Source organism: Argopecten irradians, chromosome 6 (genome assembly GCF_041381155.1).
Source record: "Argopecten irradians isolate NY chromosome 6, Ai_NY, whole genome shotgun sequence".
NCBI classification, from domain to species: domain Eukaryota; kingdom Metazoa; phylum Mollusca; class Bivalvia; order Pectinida; family Pectinidae; genus Argopecten; species Argopecten irradians.
The window spans coordinates 20,249,310-20,273,771 of NC_091139.1; the positions used below are offsets into that span (position 1 = coordinate 20,249,310).

At 35.8% G+C, this 24,462-nt stretch overlaps 1 protein-coding gene across 1 annotated transcript; it reads left to right on the forward strand.

Moving 5' to 3' along the window:
* Window positions 1–28: 28 nt before the first annotated feature.
* LOC138325275 (adenosine 5'-monophosphoramidase HINT3-like) lies at window positions 29–20,484 on the forward strand. The gene is made up of 5 exons (XM_069270822.1): window positions 29–422; window positions 7,914–8,031; window positions 8,374–8,440; window positions 8,920–9,046; window positions 19,717–20,484. The coding sequence occupies exons 1-5, from the start codon at window positions 339–341 to the stop codon at window positions 19,762–19,764; spliced, it is 444 nt and encodes a 147-aa protein (XP_069126923.1). The 5' UTR covers window positions 29–338; the 3' UTR covers window positions 19,765–20,484.
* The last annotated feature ends 3,978 nt before the right edge of the window (window positions 20,485–24,462 follow it).

Consider the following 24,462-nt stretch of genomic DNA (forward strand, 5'->3'; position numbering starts at 1 on the left):
AGAGGAACAACACACCCACCTCACGTGCGGACAAGTCAGAAAATAGACAGAAAGAAAGGAGAAAGAGAGTCTGACCAGCTCTCGGAGCTTTGTCCAGACTAATCGAGAGAAACAGAAAGTCGGAATTTATACAAGAAAAGACCAATGAGAATAGAGAACAGAAAGTAGCCAATGAGAAGAGAGATAACAGATTGAAAGTGAAAGTAGAACACAAATAGAAGTAACACTCCTTCCGGTAGCTGTCAAAGATATGTACAACAATATTCAACAAAGACTGCACTCTCACACCGCCACGGCCGGGTCTACAATCTCACAACTTCCACAACTGTACCGAAAAAATGACGGATTCACCAAGCAATAACAAATGTATATTTTGTAAGATAGCAAGAGGACAAGATAAAGCAACCGACATCTTATACGAGGTACGTACACACGAATTGTCGGTACAGAATAAGAAACCTTAATTACCAATTGACTTGTCTGGAAAACCTACATTACAGCTTTAACCTTCTAACGTTAACGTTAGGCTACATTTTGTAGATGACCAAAGTCTATTTTCGTAGATGTATATGTTGCACATTTAGTAAACCTGTCGATAACCTCGCACATACCCCTAATTATAAACTACTCTGACACATTCACATACACATCACGATCATGTGAAACCACCATCATGTACAAATGTACTGTCCCTGTTAACTTATCAAACTACTGAAAGTACGGTGTGTAACAATATGCGTTTCGTTTTTGTAGATCTGAGATAACTATCCGATTCCGTAATGTTTACCTGACATGTACTGCGCCTACGCAGACTCAGTATGGCAAGCCGTTTGGGTTTTTACCTATTGAAATGAAGATATCTCTATTTAATTAAAGATATCTCTATTTAATTAAAGATATCTGTAATTTAAATTAAGATATCTCTATTTCAACTGAAAATAGAGATATCTTCTTTTAAATTACAGATATCTCTATTTCAAATTCAGATATCTCTTTTTGAATTACAGATATCTTTAATCTTAATTGAGATATCTTTATTTCAAATAGAGATATCTTTAATTATTGTCCAATTAAAGATATCTTTATTTAAAATAGAGATATCACTATTTAAATTAAAGATATCCCTATTTCAAATAAAAATATCTTTAATTTTGTTTATATAGATAGGTCTTCATTTGAAATACAGATATCTGTAATTCAAATACAGGTATCTCTTTTTCAAATACAGATATCTCTATTTCAAATAGAGATATCTTTAATTGAATTACAGATATCTGCAATTACTTTGCAATACAGATATCTCTATTTAAAATAGAGATATCTCTAATTGAATTAAAGATATCTGTATTTACACGTGTTTGCTCAGTACGAAGATTAATTTTGAAACACAAAGAAAATAATTATTACTCCTTAATCCTGATCAATTTTAATGAAACGCTTTTAATTGAGTTGGATTTCAAGAATCAATATGCATGTATGATAACTGTAGGTCTATTAAACCGATAAACTTGCTATTTGGAGGAGATTTCTTAAGAACAGGACATGGCAACTGCTCTCCGAAAAACAGCGAACTGTTGCAGCTATAATTGAATAATATTGAAAGCGGAAACGTTGTAACACCGTCTGCATTCCCCGTCATATTTTGCGTCACTACTGCTTTACTTCCGTCATGCACAAAACGGAGAGTCAAGGGAGCAGTCATTTTTCCTATTTGATAGTTAAATACAGATATCTCTATTTCATGTCAAATAAAGATATCTTTAATTCAAATAGAGATATCTGTATTTGAAATAAAGATATCTGTATTTCTACAACAATTAGAGATATCTGCATTTGAAATAGAGATATCTTTAATTGAATTAGAGATATCTGTATTTGAATTAGAGATATCTGTATTTGAATTAAAGATATCTTTATTTAAATGCAGATATCTTTATTTACAATGAAATGCAGATATCTTTAATTGAATTAGATATATCTTTAATTGAATTAGAGATTTCTGTATTTGAATTAGAGATATCTATATTTTGTGTTTAATTAGAGATATCTCTATTTTAAATAGAGATATCTCTAATTCAATTAAAGATATCTCTAATTCAATTAAAGATATCTCTAATTCAATTAAAGATATCTCTAATTCAAATACAGATATCTCTAATAGTTGTAGAAATACAGATATCTTTATTTTTAATACAGATATCTTCATTTTGATAGGTAAAAACCCAAACGGCTTGCCATAGACTCAGTACACTTCACTTCCGCCCAATACACATGTGCTAGTTTAACTTGTGAATGTCTTGGAATCATTTTTACTCTATGACGTCTTCTCAAGCTGATCATGAACTTGATACATGGTGTCAGAGGTAAAACTCCACTTTAGTGATCTACTGAACGACAGCTGTCTCTCAGAAACCTGGATTACTTACGCGTTTAAGCCTATCTCTGAAGCATGAACAACTTACTGCAAAATTGAGCATGGCGGCCTTGGAACGAATTCCACCTCCAGGTAAACTAGACTTTAGGTCCCTTACGTTAGCGGACGATTGGGACAGATGGAAAGATGAATTCCAGTTTACTCTGAACTATCTCTCTATGTCTGAAAATGTTAAAGTACCTTATCTGGCCAGAGGGTCGTGAGGTTTATAAAACATTAACATTCGAAAAAGAGGAGACTGAAAGAACAGTAAATGAAGTCATTGAAGCGTTTGATGTGTATTGTCGACCTAAGAAAAATGAAACCGTCGAACGTTTTAAGTTCAATATGCTAACACAAGGGGACGAAACTCTTGTGGACAATATCCTTGTATACGGAGAAGGCGATACAGAGGAACAAGCAGCAATTGATCATGACAAGAAGCTGATAGCTCTACTCAACAGATGTCGTGAAAAGGGACTTAAGCTTAACAAAGACAAGTTAAGGCTTCGTCAAAAGGAAGTGAGATTTGTAGGTCATCTCATCACTGCTTCAGGTCTCAAACCTGACCATGATTAAGTTAAACCCGTAGCAGAGATCCCCGAACCAGATATTCGTCAACACCTAGAGAAGTGAGACCATACTTTCATATACGTGACGAACAAGTCATACAAAATGGGATTATTTTTAAGGGTGAGCGTGTGGTGATCCCATCGTCTCTCCATTCTGAAATCAAAATGAGGATACATTCGTCTCATATCGGAATTGAAGACTGTCTGCGGCGTGCTCGAGAGACTGTATACTGGCCAAACATGCAACAGTGAACTCAAGGAATATATTGGTAACTATACTACCTGTTCACCTAATAGAACAGACAGCGAAAGGAAACTCTCATTCCCCATGAGATACCAGATAGACCGTGGGCCAAAGTTGGCTGTGATTTATTCACAGTTTATTCACAGTACACGAGAAAGATTATCTGGTTACTGTGGATTATTACTTAAACTTCTTTGAAATGGATCATCTACCTGATACCAGATCCTTAACTGTTGTCAACGTACTACGCTCACAGTTCGCTCGGAATACCTGCAACTGTAATCATTGAACGAATATACGTACCCGGCCTACTATACCTTTCGGCCGGGTACGAATTGGTCCCTATGTGTCGTAGTGGAGCACTGCCTCCGAAAATCACTCGGGCATCGTTTTCTTTACTTTTTTGTAGGTTTCCAAATATTTTATGCGTATACATGCATTTACATCTGATTTTTGTCCAAAACAAACATAACTACCATTCTTGATATCTACCGTACCGCTCAAAAGACGTCAAATTCACAATTTGTGGACTTGCCGGATAAATTTCCTTCATAAAGACCTTCATATGTAGTATGTAAAAAAATAATGCCTCGATGAGAATTTGATATTTCATGTGGTTCAGTTTTATTCCCCAGAAGGTAAGCGATATCAAACAAGTACGATAAAAATGCAAACAAACGTTTTATAATGGTTTGCATAATCATTACTTTGCTCCATTAGCAGTAATAGGCACCAATGGTAGCTCTAAAGACGACACCATTTTCTGTCAAAAAGTCTTTTGAGTCACAATATTGCAGCTACTGTAATCAGTGACACTGGTCCGCAGTTCTCATCTACTGAGTTCAAACGATTCGCCAGTGAATGACAATTTGAACACATCACTTCTTCACCAGCTTATCCTTAGAGTAATGGGAAGGCTGAACAAGCTGTTAAGACAGCAAAACGGCTCATGAGACTCGCGAAGGAGTCCAGATCGGACCCCTATCTGGCGCTATTAGATTTTCGCAATACTCCTACACAGTCAATGGACAGCAGCCCTTCACAACGATTAATGGGTAGGCGTACTCAAACCTTACTGCCTACGAAGGCAACACTTCTTCAACCGAAAATACTGAAATCTGTGTCACAAAAGCTACAGAATAGCAAAGAGACACAAGCATCCTACTACAATCGTGGAGCAAATGACTTACAGCCATTGAAACCTGGTGACCTTGTACGAATTGCGCCTATAAAGACATAGAAACAAGGGACAGTCAAAGAGGCAGTCAGGACAGGTTCTTCGTCGCAACCGCCGTCATCTCCGGAAGTCCATGGAAAGGGAAAGGGAACCGGAAATGGTGCATAGTGGTGACCATGATAACCCGACACCACAGATCAAGGATCAACAACCAATACGCAACGAGATCCCGGACCCATCTATTAGTGCCTCCCCAAGGACTACTCCCACGGAAAACCAACCAGAGGTGACATTGTCTCAGAATGCTGAGGTGGAGGAGCTTGTGGCAATACGTCGGGACATCTTATCTACTCGGCTACCGCGACTGAATGTATCTTTAGATAACGTTAGCTGCTAATATATTATACATGAAATTGGACCTGAAATACAATCATTAAACCAATGAACTAACCAACCATCATATTTTAGTCGCGACAAACAGTGACTTGACAACGAAAAGAAAAATTATATCGTGTTAAAATACACAAGGCATATAGCTAGCCAAGATAAGCATTGAAATATTATTGTGATGTAAAGTATATTTCGTCCATCATGCAGTCTTGTAAATCTATATTGGGTGCCGATATCCCCATAGTTATTACTTCAAAGGCAACTTTGATTTTCATTTCTGTATCCCTATGCAAATGTTAAAAAAGGGAATTTCAAAGAAGGATTAATCATACAATTTTAAATGAAAAATACAAACCTGCTCCGATTTCTTAAAATTTTGACATAAACATAATATTACTAGTATGTAGAATATTCGTTTGAGCTTAAACTTACAAATATCTGGAGTGCTATATAATAGTATTTATCAGTCAAAAATGGCCTACAAATTAAATTGATAATACAATTCCCGACCTTTATCACCGTTTCAAACTATAAAAGTATTTTCAAGGTCCCAATTAATCCCAAGTGAGTTTTCACTTCCCGACCTATAAAAGTATTTTCAAGGTCCCAATTAATCCCAAGTGAGTTTTCACTGTGAGTATTTGTCCAGATATCATATCAAATTAATCTATAAATCACACTTATTTGTTGACATGAAGTTAGTCCCGGTACCTTGGATTTATGAAAACATAAACCAGCTGATCTGTTAATCTCTCTGGCAGTAAATATAGTAATAATTTTGTCAACAATTATCTATGGGACTGTTTTAAGCGAAACCAACAATGTTATAATATCAAAATAGGATTTCCACGAGCACATAATTTTAGAAACAAGTGTACGTGGTTTTGCAATGCATCATTTTGTACTTACATTGTCCTCTTCGTATCTTTCGTTGCCATCGGCTGATACTTTTCTATTATTGCAAACAGAAAATGAACATACTGTACACCACATCTCATTAAACACCATAATGATCATTTACATTAACGCAGATAAGAACTTCCTTGTGCCAGTGGGATCCATTTGCCTGGACAACAACCCGGATAACGGTAACTGCAAGAAAATGTACATACATAGACTAATATATAGCGGTGGTCATTGCAGTATGACACAATACCCCGACCAAAGGTCTTTTCTACATGTACTGCCGTTCTCAATGCTTGTCACGACACAGAGTCATACAGAATATGGAAATCATTGTGATCATTTCTGTTGGTTTGATATGCTGTAAGGACACCTTTAATCAATAATTAATAACTAATTGAAATTGAAATTGGTTGTTTGAATACACGCGATTGCACCATGGGTAATTGAAAGTGAATATTGTTGTGCTGTGAGATGACAGGAAGGCAATATTTGTTATTCAACAGATAAACACATTTTGCGTAAGCTTTATGCACCGCATCGCCGGAGTCAGGGAATTTGTTTCGGTTTTCTCATTTTGTGTAACGGGTTTCATGTTTGTATTGAAGTGTTGTCTAAAAAAAGTACATAAAAACAAAATTGTAACAGAAAGAATGGTATATACAAATGTAGGGGTAGCAAAATTGGGTTTTGTTTACATTTTTTGAAAAGAAAAGCACACAAACGCATCTACAAGAGTTATGTGGACTAGTTTTTGACACCACACCAAGAAAAACAAACGACCACGTATTTTGTCGTCAGTGACCGTTCGATGTATTAAAAGCAGCAAAGAAAAGTAATGATGGAGAAATGTATTGTATGTGCATCATATCGTTTAGGCCAACATTCAAGAAATCCTTGTTGTAAAACACACAATACCAACAAAAAGCGAAGCCCAGAGACCTAGAGCATTCGGTATACTCCGTATCGCGATAAATTGTGGTATCAGTTAAAAAGAGGATATGCTTAAATGTTCATCTGCCTGTTTGAATGGGGTGAACCAAACTGCTATACAGTGGAACTCGGTTAATACGAACTCGAAGGGACCGAGATAAAACTTCGAGTTATTCGAATTAAGCGAATTCTCATGTTTACTGACGATCTCTTTACTTAGTATATATAGACCAGTTCCATGGCGTAAAATGATGTGAACAAGAGAGATGTCAAAATTGCCGATTGTAGTTGCAAAATTATAACAATAAAACGATATATATATTTTGATATGCTGTTATACAGCAGATGTATGGAGAAAAAAATCGGCATTTTCGGCGAACGCGTTGTCCAGATACCCATTCACAGACCCTGAATTTGTCAAAATGAATTCACATTTACCTACCGTTTACGGGTTAGATTAGTAATACATGGAGACTGAAACATTTGACATACGCATGCTCCAGTTACATCAGATTTGGGCGATGATGGAAAAGATGATGTGTCAAGTTAGTAGTTACAGAGCAAATGCAATGATTCGATATGCAATGTCGCTCACCATATCTAGTCGGAGGGATTCGTTGCCCTTATGCAAGACGTGGAATATATTCAGGTCAAGATCACTGATGAAAAATGGAGAAAACACATAGAAATACTTTCCCTGAAGCATCCAAGACAAGTCGGTAGCTACAAGTGTTGTAAAAGAGTTGTACAAATCCATGCAAATGCGTAAACAATGCTCTGATAATACAATGTGGTGGTGGTGATGTCTTTAATAGTGATGTTGCAATATAAAGGAAAGTACCGATATCAGGTTCACCAAAAGAAAATATGAATTCTTTGAATTTATATTTATTGTCATAAAGTATATTGAATGACGTTTTCATATAGACACTGGTAATCCACAACATTCATATTTCCGTATAGTGACAGACTTTATTCAGTAAGCATGCTGTCAACGAGGTTCATGTGGTTTGATTTCTGCTGTAGTGTAGAACTAGTCTAGACGATAAAAGTCACAAATGCCATAAATTTCATGTTAACATATCATACAACAGAGATAAAAAAAAAAAAAAATACAAAGAAAAAAATTAACAGTGTGCATTAATCACAATTCAGTCTGCATGAAAACACCAGGAGTTATCTCTCTTACCACGAAACTACCATTTTATAAGAATGGAAAAAGGCCAGTAGGCCAAGCATTAGAGTGACGCAAATCTCACATGACCGTTGGTTCCTTTTTAGAATGAAGAACTTGTAATATTTAGGGATATAAAGCCAGCCACCACTCATCATTACCTGGTAATCCCAAAACGTCATATCAAGGATCCGAAGACTTTAGACAGCAGTCACCAGGCGTTGGGTACGTCAAGAAAACAATATTTTCAATTTGGCCAAAATGGTACAGTATGTTGCTTTTATAAAATAAAAATATGTTTCAAATTACCATCACGTGATTCAATCTGATGCATTTATACCACGTAATTGTCCCTCTGGACGAATAAAACTTTGGACATGATGCTGAAAATGTCCATGGTCCAATATGAAAAATACCGAAATGCTAATTGTCTGAAAATGAACTAACTTGTACGACAAATATGATTGGGTGCAAAGTGTGACAGAACGTTATCGATATACGTGAGGAACATGTACTTGTGAGTCGTGTAAATATTGTCCCACAACCACTTTTCTATTTTTTTCCCAGTTGAAAGGCTAGTTGAAGCAGGGAGAGACTTCCTGAAACAGAAAAATGTTGGTCTTGAGGAAGCCAGGTATATGGATTTACATGTATATATATATATATAGTCCTTATAATTTTAATGTTATTTATTTTTATATTAAACATACTACAAAGGCTTCAAAAATGCATCAATTTATGTTTCATATTTATTTTTAAGGAAGATTCTTGTGAATTGTGAAATTGTAACAATGAATTGCTTTTATTGCAAAAAAAAAGTGAATAATAGTTTGTTCAAAGATGCGCTCGGCTCTTGCATTCCGAAAAACTAAATGCTGTATGTCCAATATTGACAAACTATTTTCATATTTTTATAATATATATGTGTCTGATGGTTACCCTAATTATATCAGGGATTTTACTTACTCGATATCTGAAATTCAGCAATTTAATATCTTAATTTGTGTAAATCGGATTGAAAAAAATCGGATTGAAAAAAATGACGGATTTAGGGGCCAAAAAGAGCATGAACCATAAACATTTTTTTTTTAATTTTCTTTTGTTGATGGTCAGTTTTGGTTTCCATTGGCCGCCTTTTACCAGTGTCAGCCACCTCCATTTACATGTGATCAGCCCCACCTCAGACATGGGATTTATAGCACGTTGTATATTTAGACCGAATTCCTTCTGGTTTGTTACTGTAAGTATAACACGTTGTATATTTAATGTAAGTATAACACGTTGTATATTTATTGTAAATATAACATATTGTAAATTAAGACCGATTTCCTTCTAGTTTGTTACTGTAAGTATAACACGTTGTATATTTAATGTAAGTATAACACATTGTATATTTAATGTAAATATAACATATTGTAAATTAAGACCGATTTCCTTCTAGTTTGTTACTGTAAGTATAACACGTTGTATATTTAATGTAAGTACAGCACGTTGCATATTTAATGTAAGTATAACATATTGTATAATTAGACCGAATTCCTTCAGGTTTGTTACTGTAAGTATAACACGTCGATATTTAGACCGAATTCCCTCTGGTTTGTTACTGTAAGTATAACACGTCGATATTTAGACCGAATTCCCTCTGGTTTGTTACTGTAAGTATAACACATTGTATATTTAGACCGAATTCCTTCAGGTTTGTTAATGTAAGTATAACACGTTGTATATTTAGACCGAATTCCCTCTGGTTTGTTAATGTAAGTATAACACATTGTATATTTAGACCGAATTCCCTCTGGTTTGTTACTGTAAGTATAACACGTTGTATATTTAGACCGAATTCCCTCTGGTTTGTTACTGTAAGTATAACACGTTGTATATTTAATGTAAGTATAACACGTTGTATATTTAGACCGAATTCCTTCTGGTATGTTACTGTAAGTATAACACGTTGTATATTTAATGTAAGTATAACACGTTGTATATTTAATGTAAGTATAGCACGTTGTATATTTAATGTAAGTATAACACGTTGTTATATTTAGACCGAATTCCCTCTGGTTTGTTACTGTAAGTATAACACATTGTATATTTAGACCGAATTCCTTCTGGTTTGTTACTGTAAGTATAACACGTTGTATATTTAATGTAAGTATAACACGTTGTATATTTAATGTAAGTATAACACGTTGTATATTTAATGTAAGTATAACACGTTGTATACTTCTGGTTTGTTAAGGTAGCTCCATACTTTTGGGAAAACCCATGTCATTTTTCTCTAACAGGTCTTATTTTCTTGCATTTTTCATGTAGATTTCAAATCTGTAAAGATAAATGGGTGTTCTCGAACTACTTTTTGAGATATTTGAGCTTGAAATCTACCATCCATGCAAATTTTCTGACCGAAAATAGAAAAATTCGTAAAATTATGTTTTCTGTAATATTAGGGTGAATATAGTCTCGATCCTGTTGATTTTTTGTCCTAAATTTCTTACGATAGAACAATATACAAAACTATTTTATTTTTACAAATGCTAACTAATTTTTGTTATTTCCCAGGACCCTTTCTATACGTAATTATCATGTTTTGCCATATTTTCGCCCGTAAAAAATCAATGAATAGACCAAAAAGGAAATGAAAACCCATGTCAATTTCACAATATTTGTATATGATATGCCCAAGGTAATATGTTTTTCAAATATCATATAAAAACACGGGGTCCTCGATCAAAATTTCACAATTTTGTAAGCTTGAAGTTTGTAACTCGCAACCCTACCCCCATTTCATCCAGTGCTAAGATGGGTTATATTTGACTATTTTTTGAAAATCATGCCGCAAAAAAACATTCCACATCAGTTCATACGTTTTTGTGATATTATATCTGGTTTATGTCTGTTTGTTTTTATGATTTTCTCCAAATTGTGTGTTTAAAGGAAATCCGTATGCGATTTTTTTAGAATTCCGGAATTTCGGTTCGGCCGGGTCCCCTATTATGATTTATAGCGACGAACGCCATTTCCGATGTTTAAAAATCCATTCCCATTTACGACAGGGACCGCAAAAACCACAGGGACCTGGCACGGTTTTTTTAAACTAACAGTATACATATATATATTATAGTATCAAGGGTATGAACTCGGCGGTCGAGAAAAACGGACCTATTTTTTTAAAACCATGATTATTTTAATAAATGGGTTATATACAGTATTGACGGATATCTTACCTTAAAGAGAAATAATTCATCTTTCCATTGAGTGCTTGATGAACAAAATTGGCCAAGTATTGACGAAGTTATGGCTTGATGAATCGGGAAATTTACGAAAAATATGCTAGGTAGACATTTCCCTGTCCGGTCGAAATGTCGTCTCGGCTCTAATGGGCACCTAAAAAACCAAGCCAAAACCACAAAATCTACGCATGTGGTGGTAAACAGTACCCATAACTGTGTTCATCCACAATCTCATTTGGAGGTGTCATGACCCGCACTTTGTAGAAACTCCATTTAAACATCGTGTAGCTCACTTACTTTAACCGTCACCGCCATGTTCATTTGTTTTTCGGAACGCTTCTCGAGTTTACCTACAAGCACAACATTACATAATTTGCATAATGTAGTCACGATATGTAAAGTCGAGAAGCGTTCCTGTGGCATGCTGGGATGTAGGACTACCAAGCTTGTTCAAATGAATGACCTTGACTTTCATTCAAGGTCACAGGGGTCAAATAGGCTAAAAATTTTAAACGACTTCTTTTTAATAACCAAGAGGCCTAGGAACCTGATATTAGGCCTGTAGCATACTGGGATAGAGGGCTAATAAGTTTGTTCAAATGAATAACCTTTATCTTCATTCAAGGTCACAGGGGTCAAATTGGCTAAAATCTTTAAACGACTTCCTCTTAATAACCAAAGAGCCTAGGGACCTGATATTGGGCCTGTGGAATGCTGGGATCAAGGGCTACGTATACCAAGTTTGTTCAAATGAATGACATTGACTTTCATTCAAGGTCACAGGGGTCAAAAAGGCTAAAACATTTAAACAACGTCTTCTTTATAACCAAGAGGCCTAGGGACCTGATATTAGGCCTGTGACATGCTGGGATCAAGGGCTACCAAGTTTGTTCAAATGAATGACCTTGACTTTCATTCAAGTTCACAGGGGTCAAATAGGCTATTATCTTTAAATGACTTCTCCTTAATAACCAAGAAGGCTAGAGACCTGATATTGGGCCTGTGGAATGCTGGGATCAAGGGCTACCAAAGTTGTTTAAATGAATGACCTTGACCTTCATTCAAGGTCACAAGGGTTAAAAAGGCTAAAATCTTTAAACGACTTCTTCTTAATAACCAAGAGGGCTAGAGACCTAATATTAGGCATGTAGCATGCTGGGATAGAGGGCTACCATGTTTGTTCAAATGAATGACCTTGTCCTTCATTCAAGGTCACAGGGGTCAAATATATGAAAATCTTTAACAGACTTCTTCTAAAATAACCAAGAGGCCTAGAGCCCTGAAATTGAGCCTGAGGCATACTGGGATCAAGGGCTGCCAAGTTTGTTCAAATGAATGACCTTGACCTTCATTCAAGGTTACAGGGGTCAAAAAGGCTTAAATCTTAAAATGACTTCTTCTTAATAACCAAAAGGCCTAGGGACCTGATATGTTAGGCCTGTGGCATGCTGGGATCAAGGGCTACCAAGTTTTGTTCAAATGAATGACCTTGACCTTCATTCAAGGTCACAGGGGTCAAATAGGTGAAAATCTTTAAACAATTTCTTCTTAATAACCAAGAGGCCTAGGGATCTGATATTGGGCCTGTGGCATGCTTGGATCAAGGGCTACCAAGTTTGTTCAAAAGAATGATTTTGACCTTTATTCAAGGTCACAGGGGTCAAATAGGCTAAAATCTTTTAACGACTTCTTTTTAATAACCAAGAGGCAAAGAGGCCTCTAATGTGCTTAGGGATGATATAAATTCTTATGTACTCTATTTGTTAAATATGAACCATGTATGATTACCAGATTGCAGGTGAGCGATTCGGGCCCATTGGGCCCTTGTTACTTCATGTACAAATGTATTTGGCCTTCACGTATCAAACACGTGTTCTCTATGACTTACACCAATAAAATTTAATTTTATGTATATTTCTTTGCTAAGTGGAAAAAAATTAGTTATTTAGTACAGTGGCATAGTAAGGTGAAACGTAATGAGGAGGGCAAAGGTCCTCAATATTTCGTAACAACCCCACACCCCCCCCCCCTCCTCGCGCGCCCCGTATCCACAGGAGATGATTGATATGTATTTTTCATATATTATTACATGTAATCTTTGTACACATCTATAGAAGAATACGCAAATTAAGGGGGTCCGGGGTATGCCCTGTAAAGATATTACGATTAAGAATGACTGAGATGTTGAATTACGAGCGCCGAAGGCGCGAGATTTTAGTTTATAAGGGGTATGGGGGTCACCCCGGATTAAAAAATTGAACATTTCTCGTAATTTGCTGTGGAATGTGTTGGAAGGACAAAACAGTATTTGTCAAATCTAAGTAATTTGTCGATCGACCAGAAGCGGTACATGTACACCAAAGGTGATATGTACATGTACCGTTGTACGGATTATGTCCCCTGGACGAGACAAACCATAATATGTATAAGTGCTTCTGCTTCTACTTAAAGATGCTCCACCGCTGACAAATGGTATTTTTTCACTATAAAAAACAGGAGCAGACGATTTCGTATTTTTCTTCAGTTACAAAAGTTACTTACTTTACACCATTACCACCATTGAAAAGTTTGAGCTTCTAATTTTACTTCAAGTTAAAAATATGAAAAATAATTAATTGCATCCCGAAAAAAATCCGTGTCACTATATCCTATATGATTGAAATGTACAAAATACTTTCTGGAAAATACGATAAAGAAGTCGCAGATTTGTTTTCAATCAACCAGGGATCAAGTACCCGCGGACATGATTTGAAAGTGTACAAAGAGCATTCAAGGCTGTGCGTGAGAAAACACTCGTTTACCCAGAGAGTCGTGAATACTTGGAACAGTCTCCCATCAAATGTTGTTCAGTCTAGGACAGTTAAGCAATTTGAATATGAACTCGATTCACATTGGAAAAATCAGCCATTAAAGTATTTATACACTGAAAAAATAAATCCGTGAATTTCTAAGAGCTGACTATTATAGGATTATAAAAAATCCTGTACATGTTAACATGTATGTTGTCAGAATAAATCTATGTATCTATGTATGAAAGGAAGTACTGATTGTGCATGCACCAAAGGCGAAGGGAATAGTTTTATATTATTTTTGTGTTAATTAGACATATATATACACGATCAAACACCAATTATTGTTCAACTGAGGAATATCATTTATGCTTTGTCGGCGGTGGAGCTTCTACTTAACGGTCAGCATAAAGGAAGTGGGACGACTAGTCTGTCCGTTATAATTACGTGACGAGTGGGGTTTACTGGTTCTGTGTCTCCGGCAGCATGCTTCAGTGATATATTAATCACTTTAAAAACGGCAACAGTTTACAATTACAAAGAGCCACAACATGAAAATACAGTATTATTACTGTAGTATCCTAAAAGACGCCCGCACCGTGACTTTACACACACACAACATCATATGCACGTGGGGATCTCCTTATTGACCCGGACTGTTGATAGGACGTTAAACATACAGTCATCCAACTAAACATTGACATAGTGTCATTAGGTTCGCGATACCTTACAGCCAAATCATAGGTAAACGAAAATGTCGCGATTTAACATATTTGTTTTCATAGTTTAATGTAATATGATTTGTTCCTTAACTGTCAAACTCAATATTTTTATGGAAAATATTTAAAGCCGTCCAATACATTTAATGTAACTTCGCAGTCGTGTTTAAATTGAGTGCGTTAAAATTGATATTCAGATTGCATAATACTTATAATTCATATTGTGTGAAAATTTATATTTACACAGTGTATAAACAAAATGTCATTAAAATTATATTTCAGATTCGGTCATATACTATCTATAAACATCGTGTTGAAATTACATGTAATGCTTCAAGAAAGAATTATCTCCCCTTAACCACATGAAGCAACTTTTTATACCATATCGACTTTTCAGACATCGTTTATAATAAATGTTAATCATGTTTATTGGACAATTAGATCATCTTATCCGAATGGCCAGGATGATTTACAGCCACCGTGCTTCATCGGCTGTGCGCCGTTCGTAATCGTTTCACATTAAAAAAAATCTTCATAAATTCTAACTGTTGGATTGAGCTGAAAGACTGGACTACATGTAATAGTATGTTGGACCAGTACGTTGATATTTTTCGGTTAGTCTGAAATTCGAAATTACCGACACAGGCGCCATCTTGAAAAAAAATTAATTCAATATCCGCTTCTACTGTTACGCTTGAGCAAGGGATGTTAAGGGAGGTCACCAATAAAGTATTGCCATTTATAGCCTAAAACATGTTGTCATGTGCATACATTGGTAGCTACGGTAGCCATTTTGTAACGTCATGTGTTCCATTACGAGACATATTACAAACTTATTCTAAAACTCCAGCAGCTGAATTCGACTGTAGCTTGTCTGGTACTATCAGTCGTAAGATGGCCACGATCAAGATGGATCTTGGAAAACAAATTTTGAATTGCGTTTTCAGTTATTCAACTCAGATGTGTTTGGAATGATTCCGACTAATAACTGTTCATTAGAAAGTTTAAAAAGGTTTATCATGGAATCGATATTATTTTCAAAACCTTTATGCTTTGCATAGATAAGTTTATGTTGTAAGATAGTCATACATACCGGTATTATATAAGAAATACATATACGAATTATGTTATCTTTTCCTATTTTATATAATTTCTAATGAGGGGGCAAAAACGTCAAATTATCTTTTGAATCAAACTAATAAATTGACATTATTATTTCTTTTCATACTGTTGCACAATCTGAAACAGATTACTTTAACTTGTACACAATATGACTAATTTGCTTTGCATTAGTTCATCTGTTTTGCCTTGAGTTAAGCGGAAGAAAGATTTTAGATTCGTTTTCTAGCTGAGACGAGCTAGAGTCTATATGGCTTATGTTGTTCTTTCTTTTCTTTTTTTGGTGCTTAGCATCCAGAAAGGTGACTGTGTCGGATTGCATCCAATCTGTTTATAATCATCTGTTCATGACTTCCTTTTACGAGTACTAACTATACACAACGCAGCAGTCCACGGAGTTAACGAACAAACCAGATTAAGATGATTTCAATGGGTTGAATTTTCTCGTTATCATTTCAATCTACTATAATGGAATGAAAAATCCATCTTTGGTACATGTAGTATGCCACAGTAAACACTCACACCCAATGATCCCCACACAATTGCATCGCCGATTTAGGGAAGGATACAAAGAAACACAGCATCAGTAGGGTGCAAGTGACTGTTTTTGTGCTGGCTACTGTATTGACAGTAATGAACTAGCCTTTTGATGCCTACAGCTACGTTAAAGCGCTTTCAGTACTCTTATATCATTACAGCACATACTTACCACACAAAAAAAAACAAATTCATGATCTATACCAACATATCACATTCATTATGTTACTGTAAAGTCATTTATTTTCGCGATATCGCGGAATATTGCTATGGTCGCGAACATTTTATCTGCGAAATATTGAGATAGGATTTATTCATTTTTATACTCCGAAAGTCTTACTCCGAAACATGCATTTGCTTATTACAGAATTATATGCAGTTGCGGGTAGATATTTATGGTGACGTCATGTGTTGGCGAGCGTAACTTCATAATTTTCGGAGAAGAAACCGTGAATTGCGCTCACAAATCAATGACGTCACAATGGATACCTACCCGCAAAAAAAGCTATCTCTGTAATATGCAAAGACAGAATTCGTGTGATAGTGTTGTGTATTGTACCTGTTCGTTATTAGAGTCTCGATTACGACTTGACACACGTCTGTGAGTTTCTAAACGTTATTTTGTGTACCTTGTAATCAGTATTGTTATCAAGGCCTGTACATTTGCCCCAGTATTTGATATTTCCCCATCGGAGTGTTAAAGTTAGCCTTTATGCCGATGTAGATATAATGATGCCTTCACAGTAAATCGGGAGGACATGTTTGTTGCTCTAGCGTGAACAATATTTCATGCATTGATGAACTATGTAAAACATGTAGATCTATAAATATCCGGATACTTATATTAACCAATCATGCGAGAAGCGTCCTGAACACACTATGAGCCGCATTCGCAGCACGAAAACAACATGGATGAAATGTTGTTTACATTTGTGACACAATTTTACGACAAAAACTGCTTCAGCGAAAATCTGTTATCTAAACACTTGTTTTTTTTTCCTCGGAACATCTTTATTGTAATGCTTAAATGGGTCTGATGAAAATATTCATGACTATGGCCAAAAAACGTAAACACATTCCTCCGCCTGAAGGGCGGGTTACTGCAGTGTATCGTTAAATTACATCAAAACGACTAGCCTTAACGAGAATAGTCTATACCGTTTTTAGTATCAACTAGGAACAACAGATCGTTGATAAATAGAAGCCTGAAAACTGAGTCGAGTTAGAATGTTAGACTATTGAAAAGCATCCTTATCTTATTGTGTATGCCTTTTAAGATATTTCACTTTCTCATTGTCCTGATTTGTTTTGATCCTAATTTTCCTGGACTATTGTTTTGATTCGTATGCGATTTTCATTGTAAAAGCATACACACCCCGCTGCACAGATGATCGATAGATTATGCTGACGTTGCAGGAAGGGCACAAATATTGATGCTCTGCTTACGCCTTCAGTTTCATTCATTATAGCAATTGTGCTGTTTTGGTAGCTTTCAACATTGCTTAGCAAAAATGGCGTTATGTGCATTTATCATAGCTTTGATTCGTTTGTATCAGTAAATCAGCCATCTGTTCTGGAAACTAGTCAGTTGATTCATCAGATAAGTTCTTCGTTGGTATTTTGGTAATCAGAATGTCATGACTTTCCCTATGATAAAACGATCCATTTTCCGTGTAAAAACGATCATTATGAAGCACTAATCGATTTCAGCGAAAACGTAACGTTCTGTCGATTGACCCAAACAAATTCACGTCTGAGTAAATGTGTTTTAGGTGAGAAAGTATAGCGACAATCAATATTTTTTTCTATATTTGGCGACAATGGTTGGTAGAACTAATTACCAATATACTAGTAAAATATAGTAACGGTACAGGTTTAAACGTTAGTAGAAATATCTGTATTTGATTTCGGAAGAGATTGGACGACTCTTGTTGTCGTCGCTGTTGTTCTGTTGGATTTCTCGCGACAGCAGTGTAAACTGGACATAACTGGGGCCCACGCAGTGACCGCTCTACAACATCAGTAATTATACTAAAAGTCCATAAACATGCACCATGATGTGTATCAGCCGAGGATGTGCCGATTTGGCTTTATTTATATCGCTGATTCTATCCTTTACTCCCCCAAACACATTATCATTAGGACAATAATTTGGAATTGCGACTTTTTTTATCTATACATCCGCCTATAATAATCATGTTTGCTGGCGGGTTTTTTTGACAGAATAATATACTTCATAGACAGCATTATTACATTTTATTGATATCGATGTTTTCATTAGACACTTCTTAAAATATGAACACCATCGCCATTTGTTTAGGTATGTGTACTCATCAAATTAATCGTGTTTCTACATGTACAACTTATTGTTCCCAAAGTTTTGTCCTAGTTGGAACACATTAAATATTATTTCAGTAAATTGTCAAATTAACGTTTACTATTTTTTAGTTTGCATCGTCCGAAGGACCAATGTGAGTTTTCGGTATACTATGGCGTCCGTCGTCCGGCGTCTGTCGTCCGTCGTCCGTCAACAATTAAATCACGAAATAACTTTAATAAAAACCACTGGTCGGAATTTGACCTTTGGCTAGTAACTTCGTTATTGGATTGGGATTCAAAAAAATTGTATAAATGGTTGGACTGACAGGCCTTGGGTTGGTTGTTGTTATGTCTTTGGTCAGACTTTTACTCTGAATTAGGATATGCATGTATATAATATAGATTGTAATGGAAGTGTTTATTTAATGTATCTTTATTCTCCTGTTAGCGTTGCTGTTGTTTAGCATAGTTGTTGCCTTATCAACGTCATCCTTAAACATCCCCTGAAGAGAAGCGGTAGCTGCGAAAGCGCTTGGGAAGGCAAATTTGTTTTGTCATTTGTTTTATCCTAATGTATATCGTATATATATCAACTTTATACGCTTTAAATTTTCTTTTGAGTAAGACAGCTTCATATAATATGAATCCATAACTTGAGTACATGACACTATTGTGTCAGGTTCTAAGCCAGAGAAGTGTTTATTATATAAAATTGATATAGTGATAATTGATACTGCCCTTTGTGCCTCTTTACTTGTTTGATATGTGCAAATATATATGGAATGCATAGTTGATATGCATTCCAGACATACATACAGCACCAAATTTATCTAACAGTAAGATAAAATGCAAGAAATAAACACTACGATGTACATTGTATACATATATTGTATAAAAGGGATGGAATTACTGTTTTATGGTATTGGTAAAATAGATGTATTCTATTTGAGAACATAACTGGATCAATCGTAAGTTGACGAACGACTTAACATTGGTCAGATGGTTTTGGTGAGTTATGTGTGGGCAACAAGTACTGTTTGAATTTTACAATGACGCCGTGACAGAATTTCCTAAACTGAATGCATTTTATTCTTTCAATGTTTAAAAATCATTACTATTTCCACAAACTGGTCAAGCACTAAAACCTATTCATTGATTGCTATTACTCTACACACATTGGTTTTATATCTATTGCAGGCGGAATGGCTAATAAGCAGATTGAAAGCAATGGACACTAAGTCCTAGACGCCATGATGTATACAAAGAAGAGGCTATTTGAGGAGCTGTGATACCATTTGCGGGGGTGCTGACGAAACAGCCATTTACTACTTTGTCATGAAAACGGACTAAATTGCTCATTTTAACATCGGCTTTGACAATCATTCAAAGTGGCTGCAAATACGGTCAGAATCAACGATGCGTTTTACGGGAACGGATGGTTTGACGAAATGGACTTTTTCATTGACGGTGGGTGTATATGAGACGCTCGGATGTTTTGGAAAGTATCTCATTATCGCCTACGAGTTTTCGGATGTAATGTCAATATACGTAGCACACTTAAAAAGCTCTTGATAAAATCACTCGTATGCAAGTCTTTCAGGTCGTCTTTGAAGGAAAAGAGGATTGCAGGGGACATTCCTGGTTAGAGAGCTTTTAATTAAAAACCTTAAATTACGTTTAATGGAGTTCATTATTATCGATTAATGTTTGGCTTGGATTATGAATATCTTGTATACCCGGCACGTGTGTGGGCGACCTTACAGGGAGGTAGAAACGTGTGCATGTTTAATGCGACAGCTTTTTGACAAAATAAAACAATTTTCAATGTCTGTCTAACTCACGCCCGCGCGTTGAATGGTGCATTGAATTCGATTCATTTCAATGTCTTATTATTTTGTTGAATTTACAAAGTTATCATTTGTAACATTGTTATGACTTGGAATTAAATTCTATTCTGTCACAAGATATTTCCGCTGATTCATTCTTAAATTCGACAATTTAACAGTATTTTCTATTGATTTTTTTCCCTCGTAAATTTCATTCTTGTTTCTTGGTAGGTGGGTTTTACTAACATGCGTTATCTAATATACGATATATGAAGTGGCATAAATCTATAAAAATAAATATATCTTATATATTATTTATTGTCTATGAGAAGGGCGGTGGTTGAGTTGTCATTACTTCTGACGTTCATCATTTAATTAACCTTCGAAATGAGGTCGCTATTTGGATATTCTCACGAGGCAGCTGCACACGACTCAACGAATTTCCGACATCCTGGGCATTTCCCTTCACAGATAATATTATATTTATTAATAAGATTTTATTATCAAGGTTTCAATTAATTATGTCTTTTTCGACAATAAAATGCGGATCGACCATTCACTCTTTAACGACAGCAACTCAGGATATAGTTTATGCACATTCCAAATACAGAAAACAAAGACTTAAATGAAATGAAAATTGCCACCGTAAGGAGACATATTTATTAGCTCACCTGGTCCAGAGGACCAAGATGAGCTTATGCAATACCAGAGGACCAAGATGAGCTTATGTAATACCGTGGCGTCCGTCGTTCGTCGTCCGTCCTTCCGTCAACATAGCTGTTAATAGGACGTTAATTAATCAAACAAACAAACAAACAAATCCGTCAACAATCAACTTCTTCACCATAACCGCTGGTCGGAATTCGACAAAATTTGACTGGTAGCTTCCTTATGGGTACTGACTGAAAATTGTACAAATGATAGGGTTGACATGCCGGGGGCCTGAGGGACGGGGTCAAAAGGAGTTAATTCGGCTATTTCCATATAAACGACTTCTTCTCTGAAACTAAGCATGGGAATGAACTCATATTGCAATGGTAGCATCTTTATAGGGTGGGGATTCAAAATTGGCTGTTATCATATAAACATTTTCTCCAGTTTTTGTTCTCTGCAACTTAGCATGGGATAGCACTCACAATGGAATGGTAATATCTTGTATTCAAAATGGTAAAAATGATAGGATTGACCCCCTGGGGCCTTAGGCGCCGTTCCAAAAAGGTTAATTAGGCTATTATTTTCATATATATTACTTCCTGTCTGAAACTTATGTATTTGATAGCACATTCGTATGGTATCTATAGCATCTTTATATGGTTTGGATTCAAAATTAAACAAATTGTGGGGAAATGACATCAGCATTTTCCTACTGCTTTTATTGCATGGTCGACGTACATGTATCTTTCGACCCCTGTCTCCCGGCTGAAATGCACCATGTATTTAGTCATGGTAGCTTCGTGTTCCATTATGAGCATGAATGGAGTTGGACGGATGTTCTGAGCCCGATACCAGTAAACTATGACCGGCAGGGGTATTCTGCGCGGTGTCTTCGGCACAATGTTTTTGTAAGGATGTAAGGATACCTCCTGGATGAGGATATATCATTGGCAAACTAGCCTTCCAAATACACATCAATTTACCTCCCACATTAGGTTCATGAGACCTTACACATTATTAGCTTGAAAGACAATATTTAAAAAATTCGTTCATGTTTTGATATAAAGGAAAGAGGTTTTCTACCCGATGGTCATACAAGGTAGTTATGCTTTAGGGATGTCGCGGGTTTCACAACAATTTGTGATCCAAAGGGTAGACTATCCCTATCCTTCATATCCATAGATGAAAGACGATTTTCCTCTCGTACCTCGACAATTTTACAATTATGATAACACGCCATTTTAAGAAATAAGTTAAAGGAAAATCGCAACTTTTTATCGTAAAAAACAACATATTTTCTAAAAATAAAGTTAAAATTCATCGAGAAAATAGTAAGATTTTGTGTGTTTATGTAATACAGTTTTAGGCGATATAAAAAGTATTGCATGGCATAAACCATGATTACACCTGTATAGGTATGAGAGAAAAAAACCATGTGTCGAATAATTGATAGAACTAACAGTTGCGTTTTTATTTTAAAGTGGTTTTATGCCAACAAATGAGGAGAAGAAAATATGGTGTTATCCATGTACTTTCCGTCCCGTTCCGCGTTTTTATGTAGAAACGTGAACATTATTGTCTTCCAGACATTTGATTTTGAAAGCATTTTTCATATTTTATGTTCTAAGTTGCGACAGACTCTTTTAATAGAATTATTTGGTATGTTTTGCAAGAAGTCACACATGAATGGTAATGGTAATATTGATGCTTTGAATGTCGTTACTAAAGACCATCCCCAGGAAAGAAGTATCATTATGTGTCGTTTAGTCCTAGGTAAATACCCGACAGAGGTGAGGTCGTGACGGATATGCCGTCGGTCAATGAACTGCTTTCATGACACGGTGGCATACTTTCTGAAGCAATATCGTGTTCTGGCACAATAAAACAAACTAATCAGAACTGGTTTGTTTCCGAGACATGTGCAAATTTCAATGTATTGAAAGGCTAAATTGTCCTTTTAAGATACCCTGGATCGCGGAACTGAAATCGCAAGTAAATGATGTTTAATTGTTACGACATTTAAAAAAGAAAAGCGTGTAATTGGGCAACCGACTCCCTCGTTAGTTAGCAATTCGTCACAAACATAAGACAGCAGCAAAATACAGCCATCAGATGGCGAGGAATCATTTTCCCTCGATTTTGTATTGTTACAAATGATTTCATGAAGTCGATGTAATAAGCAATGATGTGGACTAACTATTCATTCTATTCAATCAATTCTTCATTATCTACTTACAATGTACTTTAGTTAAACGTTTGGAAAATACATATATTACGTTGTCTTTAATTTCTATATGAACGCTCTCAAGATTACACTATTGTTCGGTAAACTAAATTGCCTTCGTAAGGAATAATAAAAATGTACTTTAGCATGAAATAAGGACAAAGTCATCATATTTAGAAATGCAGTTCTCTTAAGGCGATGATGAAGACAAATAGTATATAACAAGGATTATCAGTCATACGTTATTAAGACTTTCGTCCCTAATTAAACCACATGAGAAAGGACAATATACAATTATGGCCCTGTGTGGAGGGATACATCTAGAATTATCTCCCTGAAAAGAGTTATTTTCTCGAGGACGAAGGTTTTGAGCACAAACGAATTATCCACAGCGTCTGCCCATTTATTGAAGTAGACCTCTTCTATTATTCTCGTGGCAAAGTTTCGTCAGGAGTTGCGAGTGGGACAAAAACCATCAAAGTCAAATAGAACTGATGCTACATTTATCCTGTGTGCGGTTGCGAATATGTCATGAGTAAAGCTTCAGCGAGTAGCATCTTGTTTGAAAGCACAAACACGAATAATGAAGAGAGTTTTCCCGCACGTATTTACTGCTTGGAGCACAAAGTTTGTTCCAAAATAGCATCTTCCTTTTATCAACCTCGCCAGCAATATCAAGTAGTCCAATAGCGCGAGTTGTTACAAGTGTAGGTGAAGTTGGTTCGAAACCTCCGGGCAGCATATCGTTGAAAGACGCAGAGTTCCTGCTGAGAGTATTGCATATAGGGTTAGCCCACAATTCTGATCCATACAACACACACGATTTGACTATACTGTTGATAAGCTTGTCAACAGATTCATGCCGCCACCGTGAACACCAACGCTTATCAAGGAATTCGATGATTGTCTCCCATTCTGACAAGCTTTTTATACTCTCGTCGCAATGCAAATTCTGTCAAAAAATATTTGACATTTGTGTCAATTAAAGCATGGATTACCATATATTACAGGCAAAACATGTTTATATTTTTGCTCAAGTTGCCCTGTCACTTCCCATCAGAAAACCATAATTTGGATTACATGTAATGCATGTGCAGCATAAAGAAGCAAGATGTATAGGATTCGGTGGACTTATTTTATGATCAGACAACCTGTATTTAATGTTTGTAGTGCAAATAGTACACTGCATGTGTCATTCTTTGATTTTAGATTAAGAGCAGAATTTGTACTGACACTGAA

Coding starts and splice junctions, on each gene's coding strand:
- LOC138325275 (XM_069270822.1), top strand. CDS start 339: ATGACGGATTCACCAAGCAATAACAAATGTATATTTTGTAAGATAGCA. Junction 423..7,913: donor CAACCGACATCTTATACGAG/GTACGTACACAC, acceptor GTTCCTTTTTAG/AATGAAGAACTTGTAATATT. Junction 9,047..19,716: donor ATTCCTTCTGGTTTGTTACT/GTAAGTATAACA, acceptor TATCTATTGCAG/GCGGAATGGCTAATAAGCAG.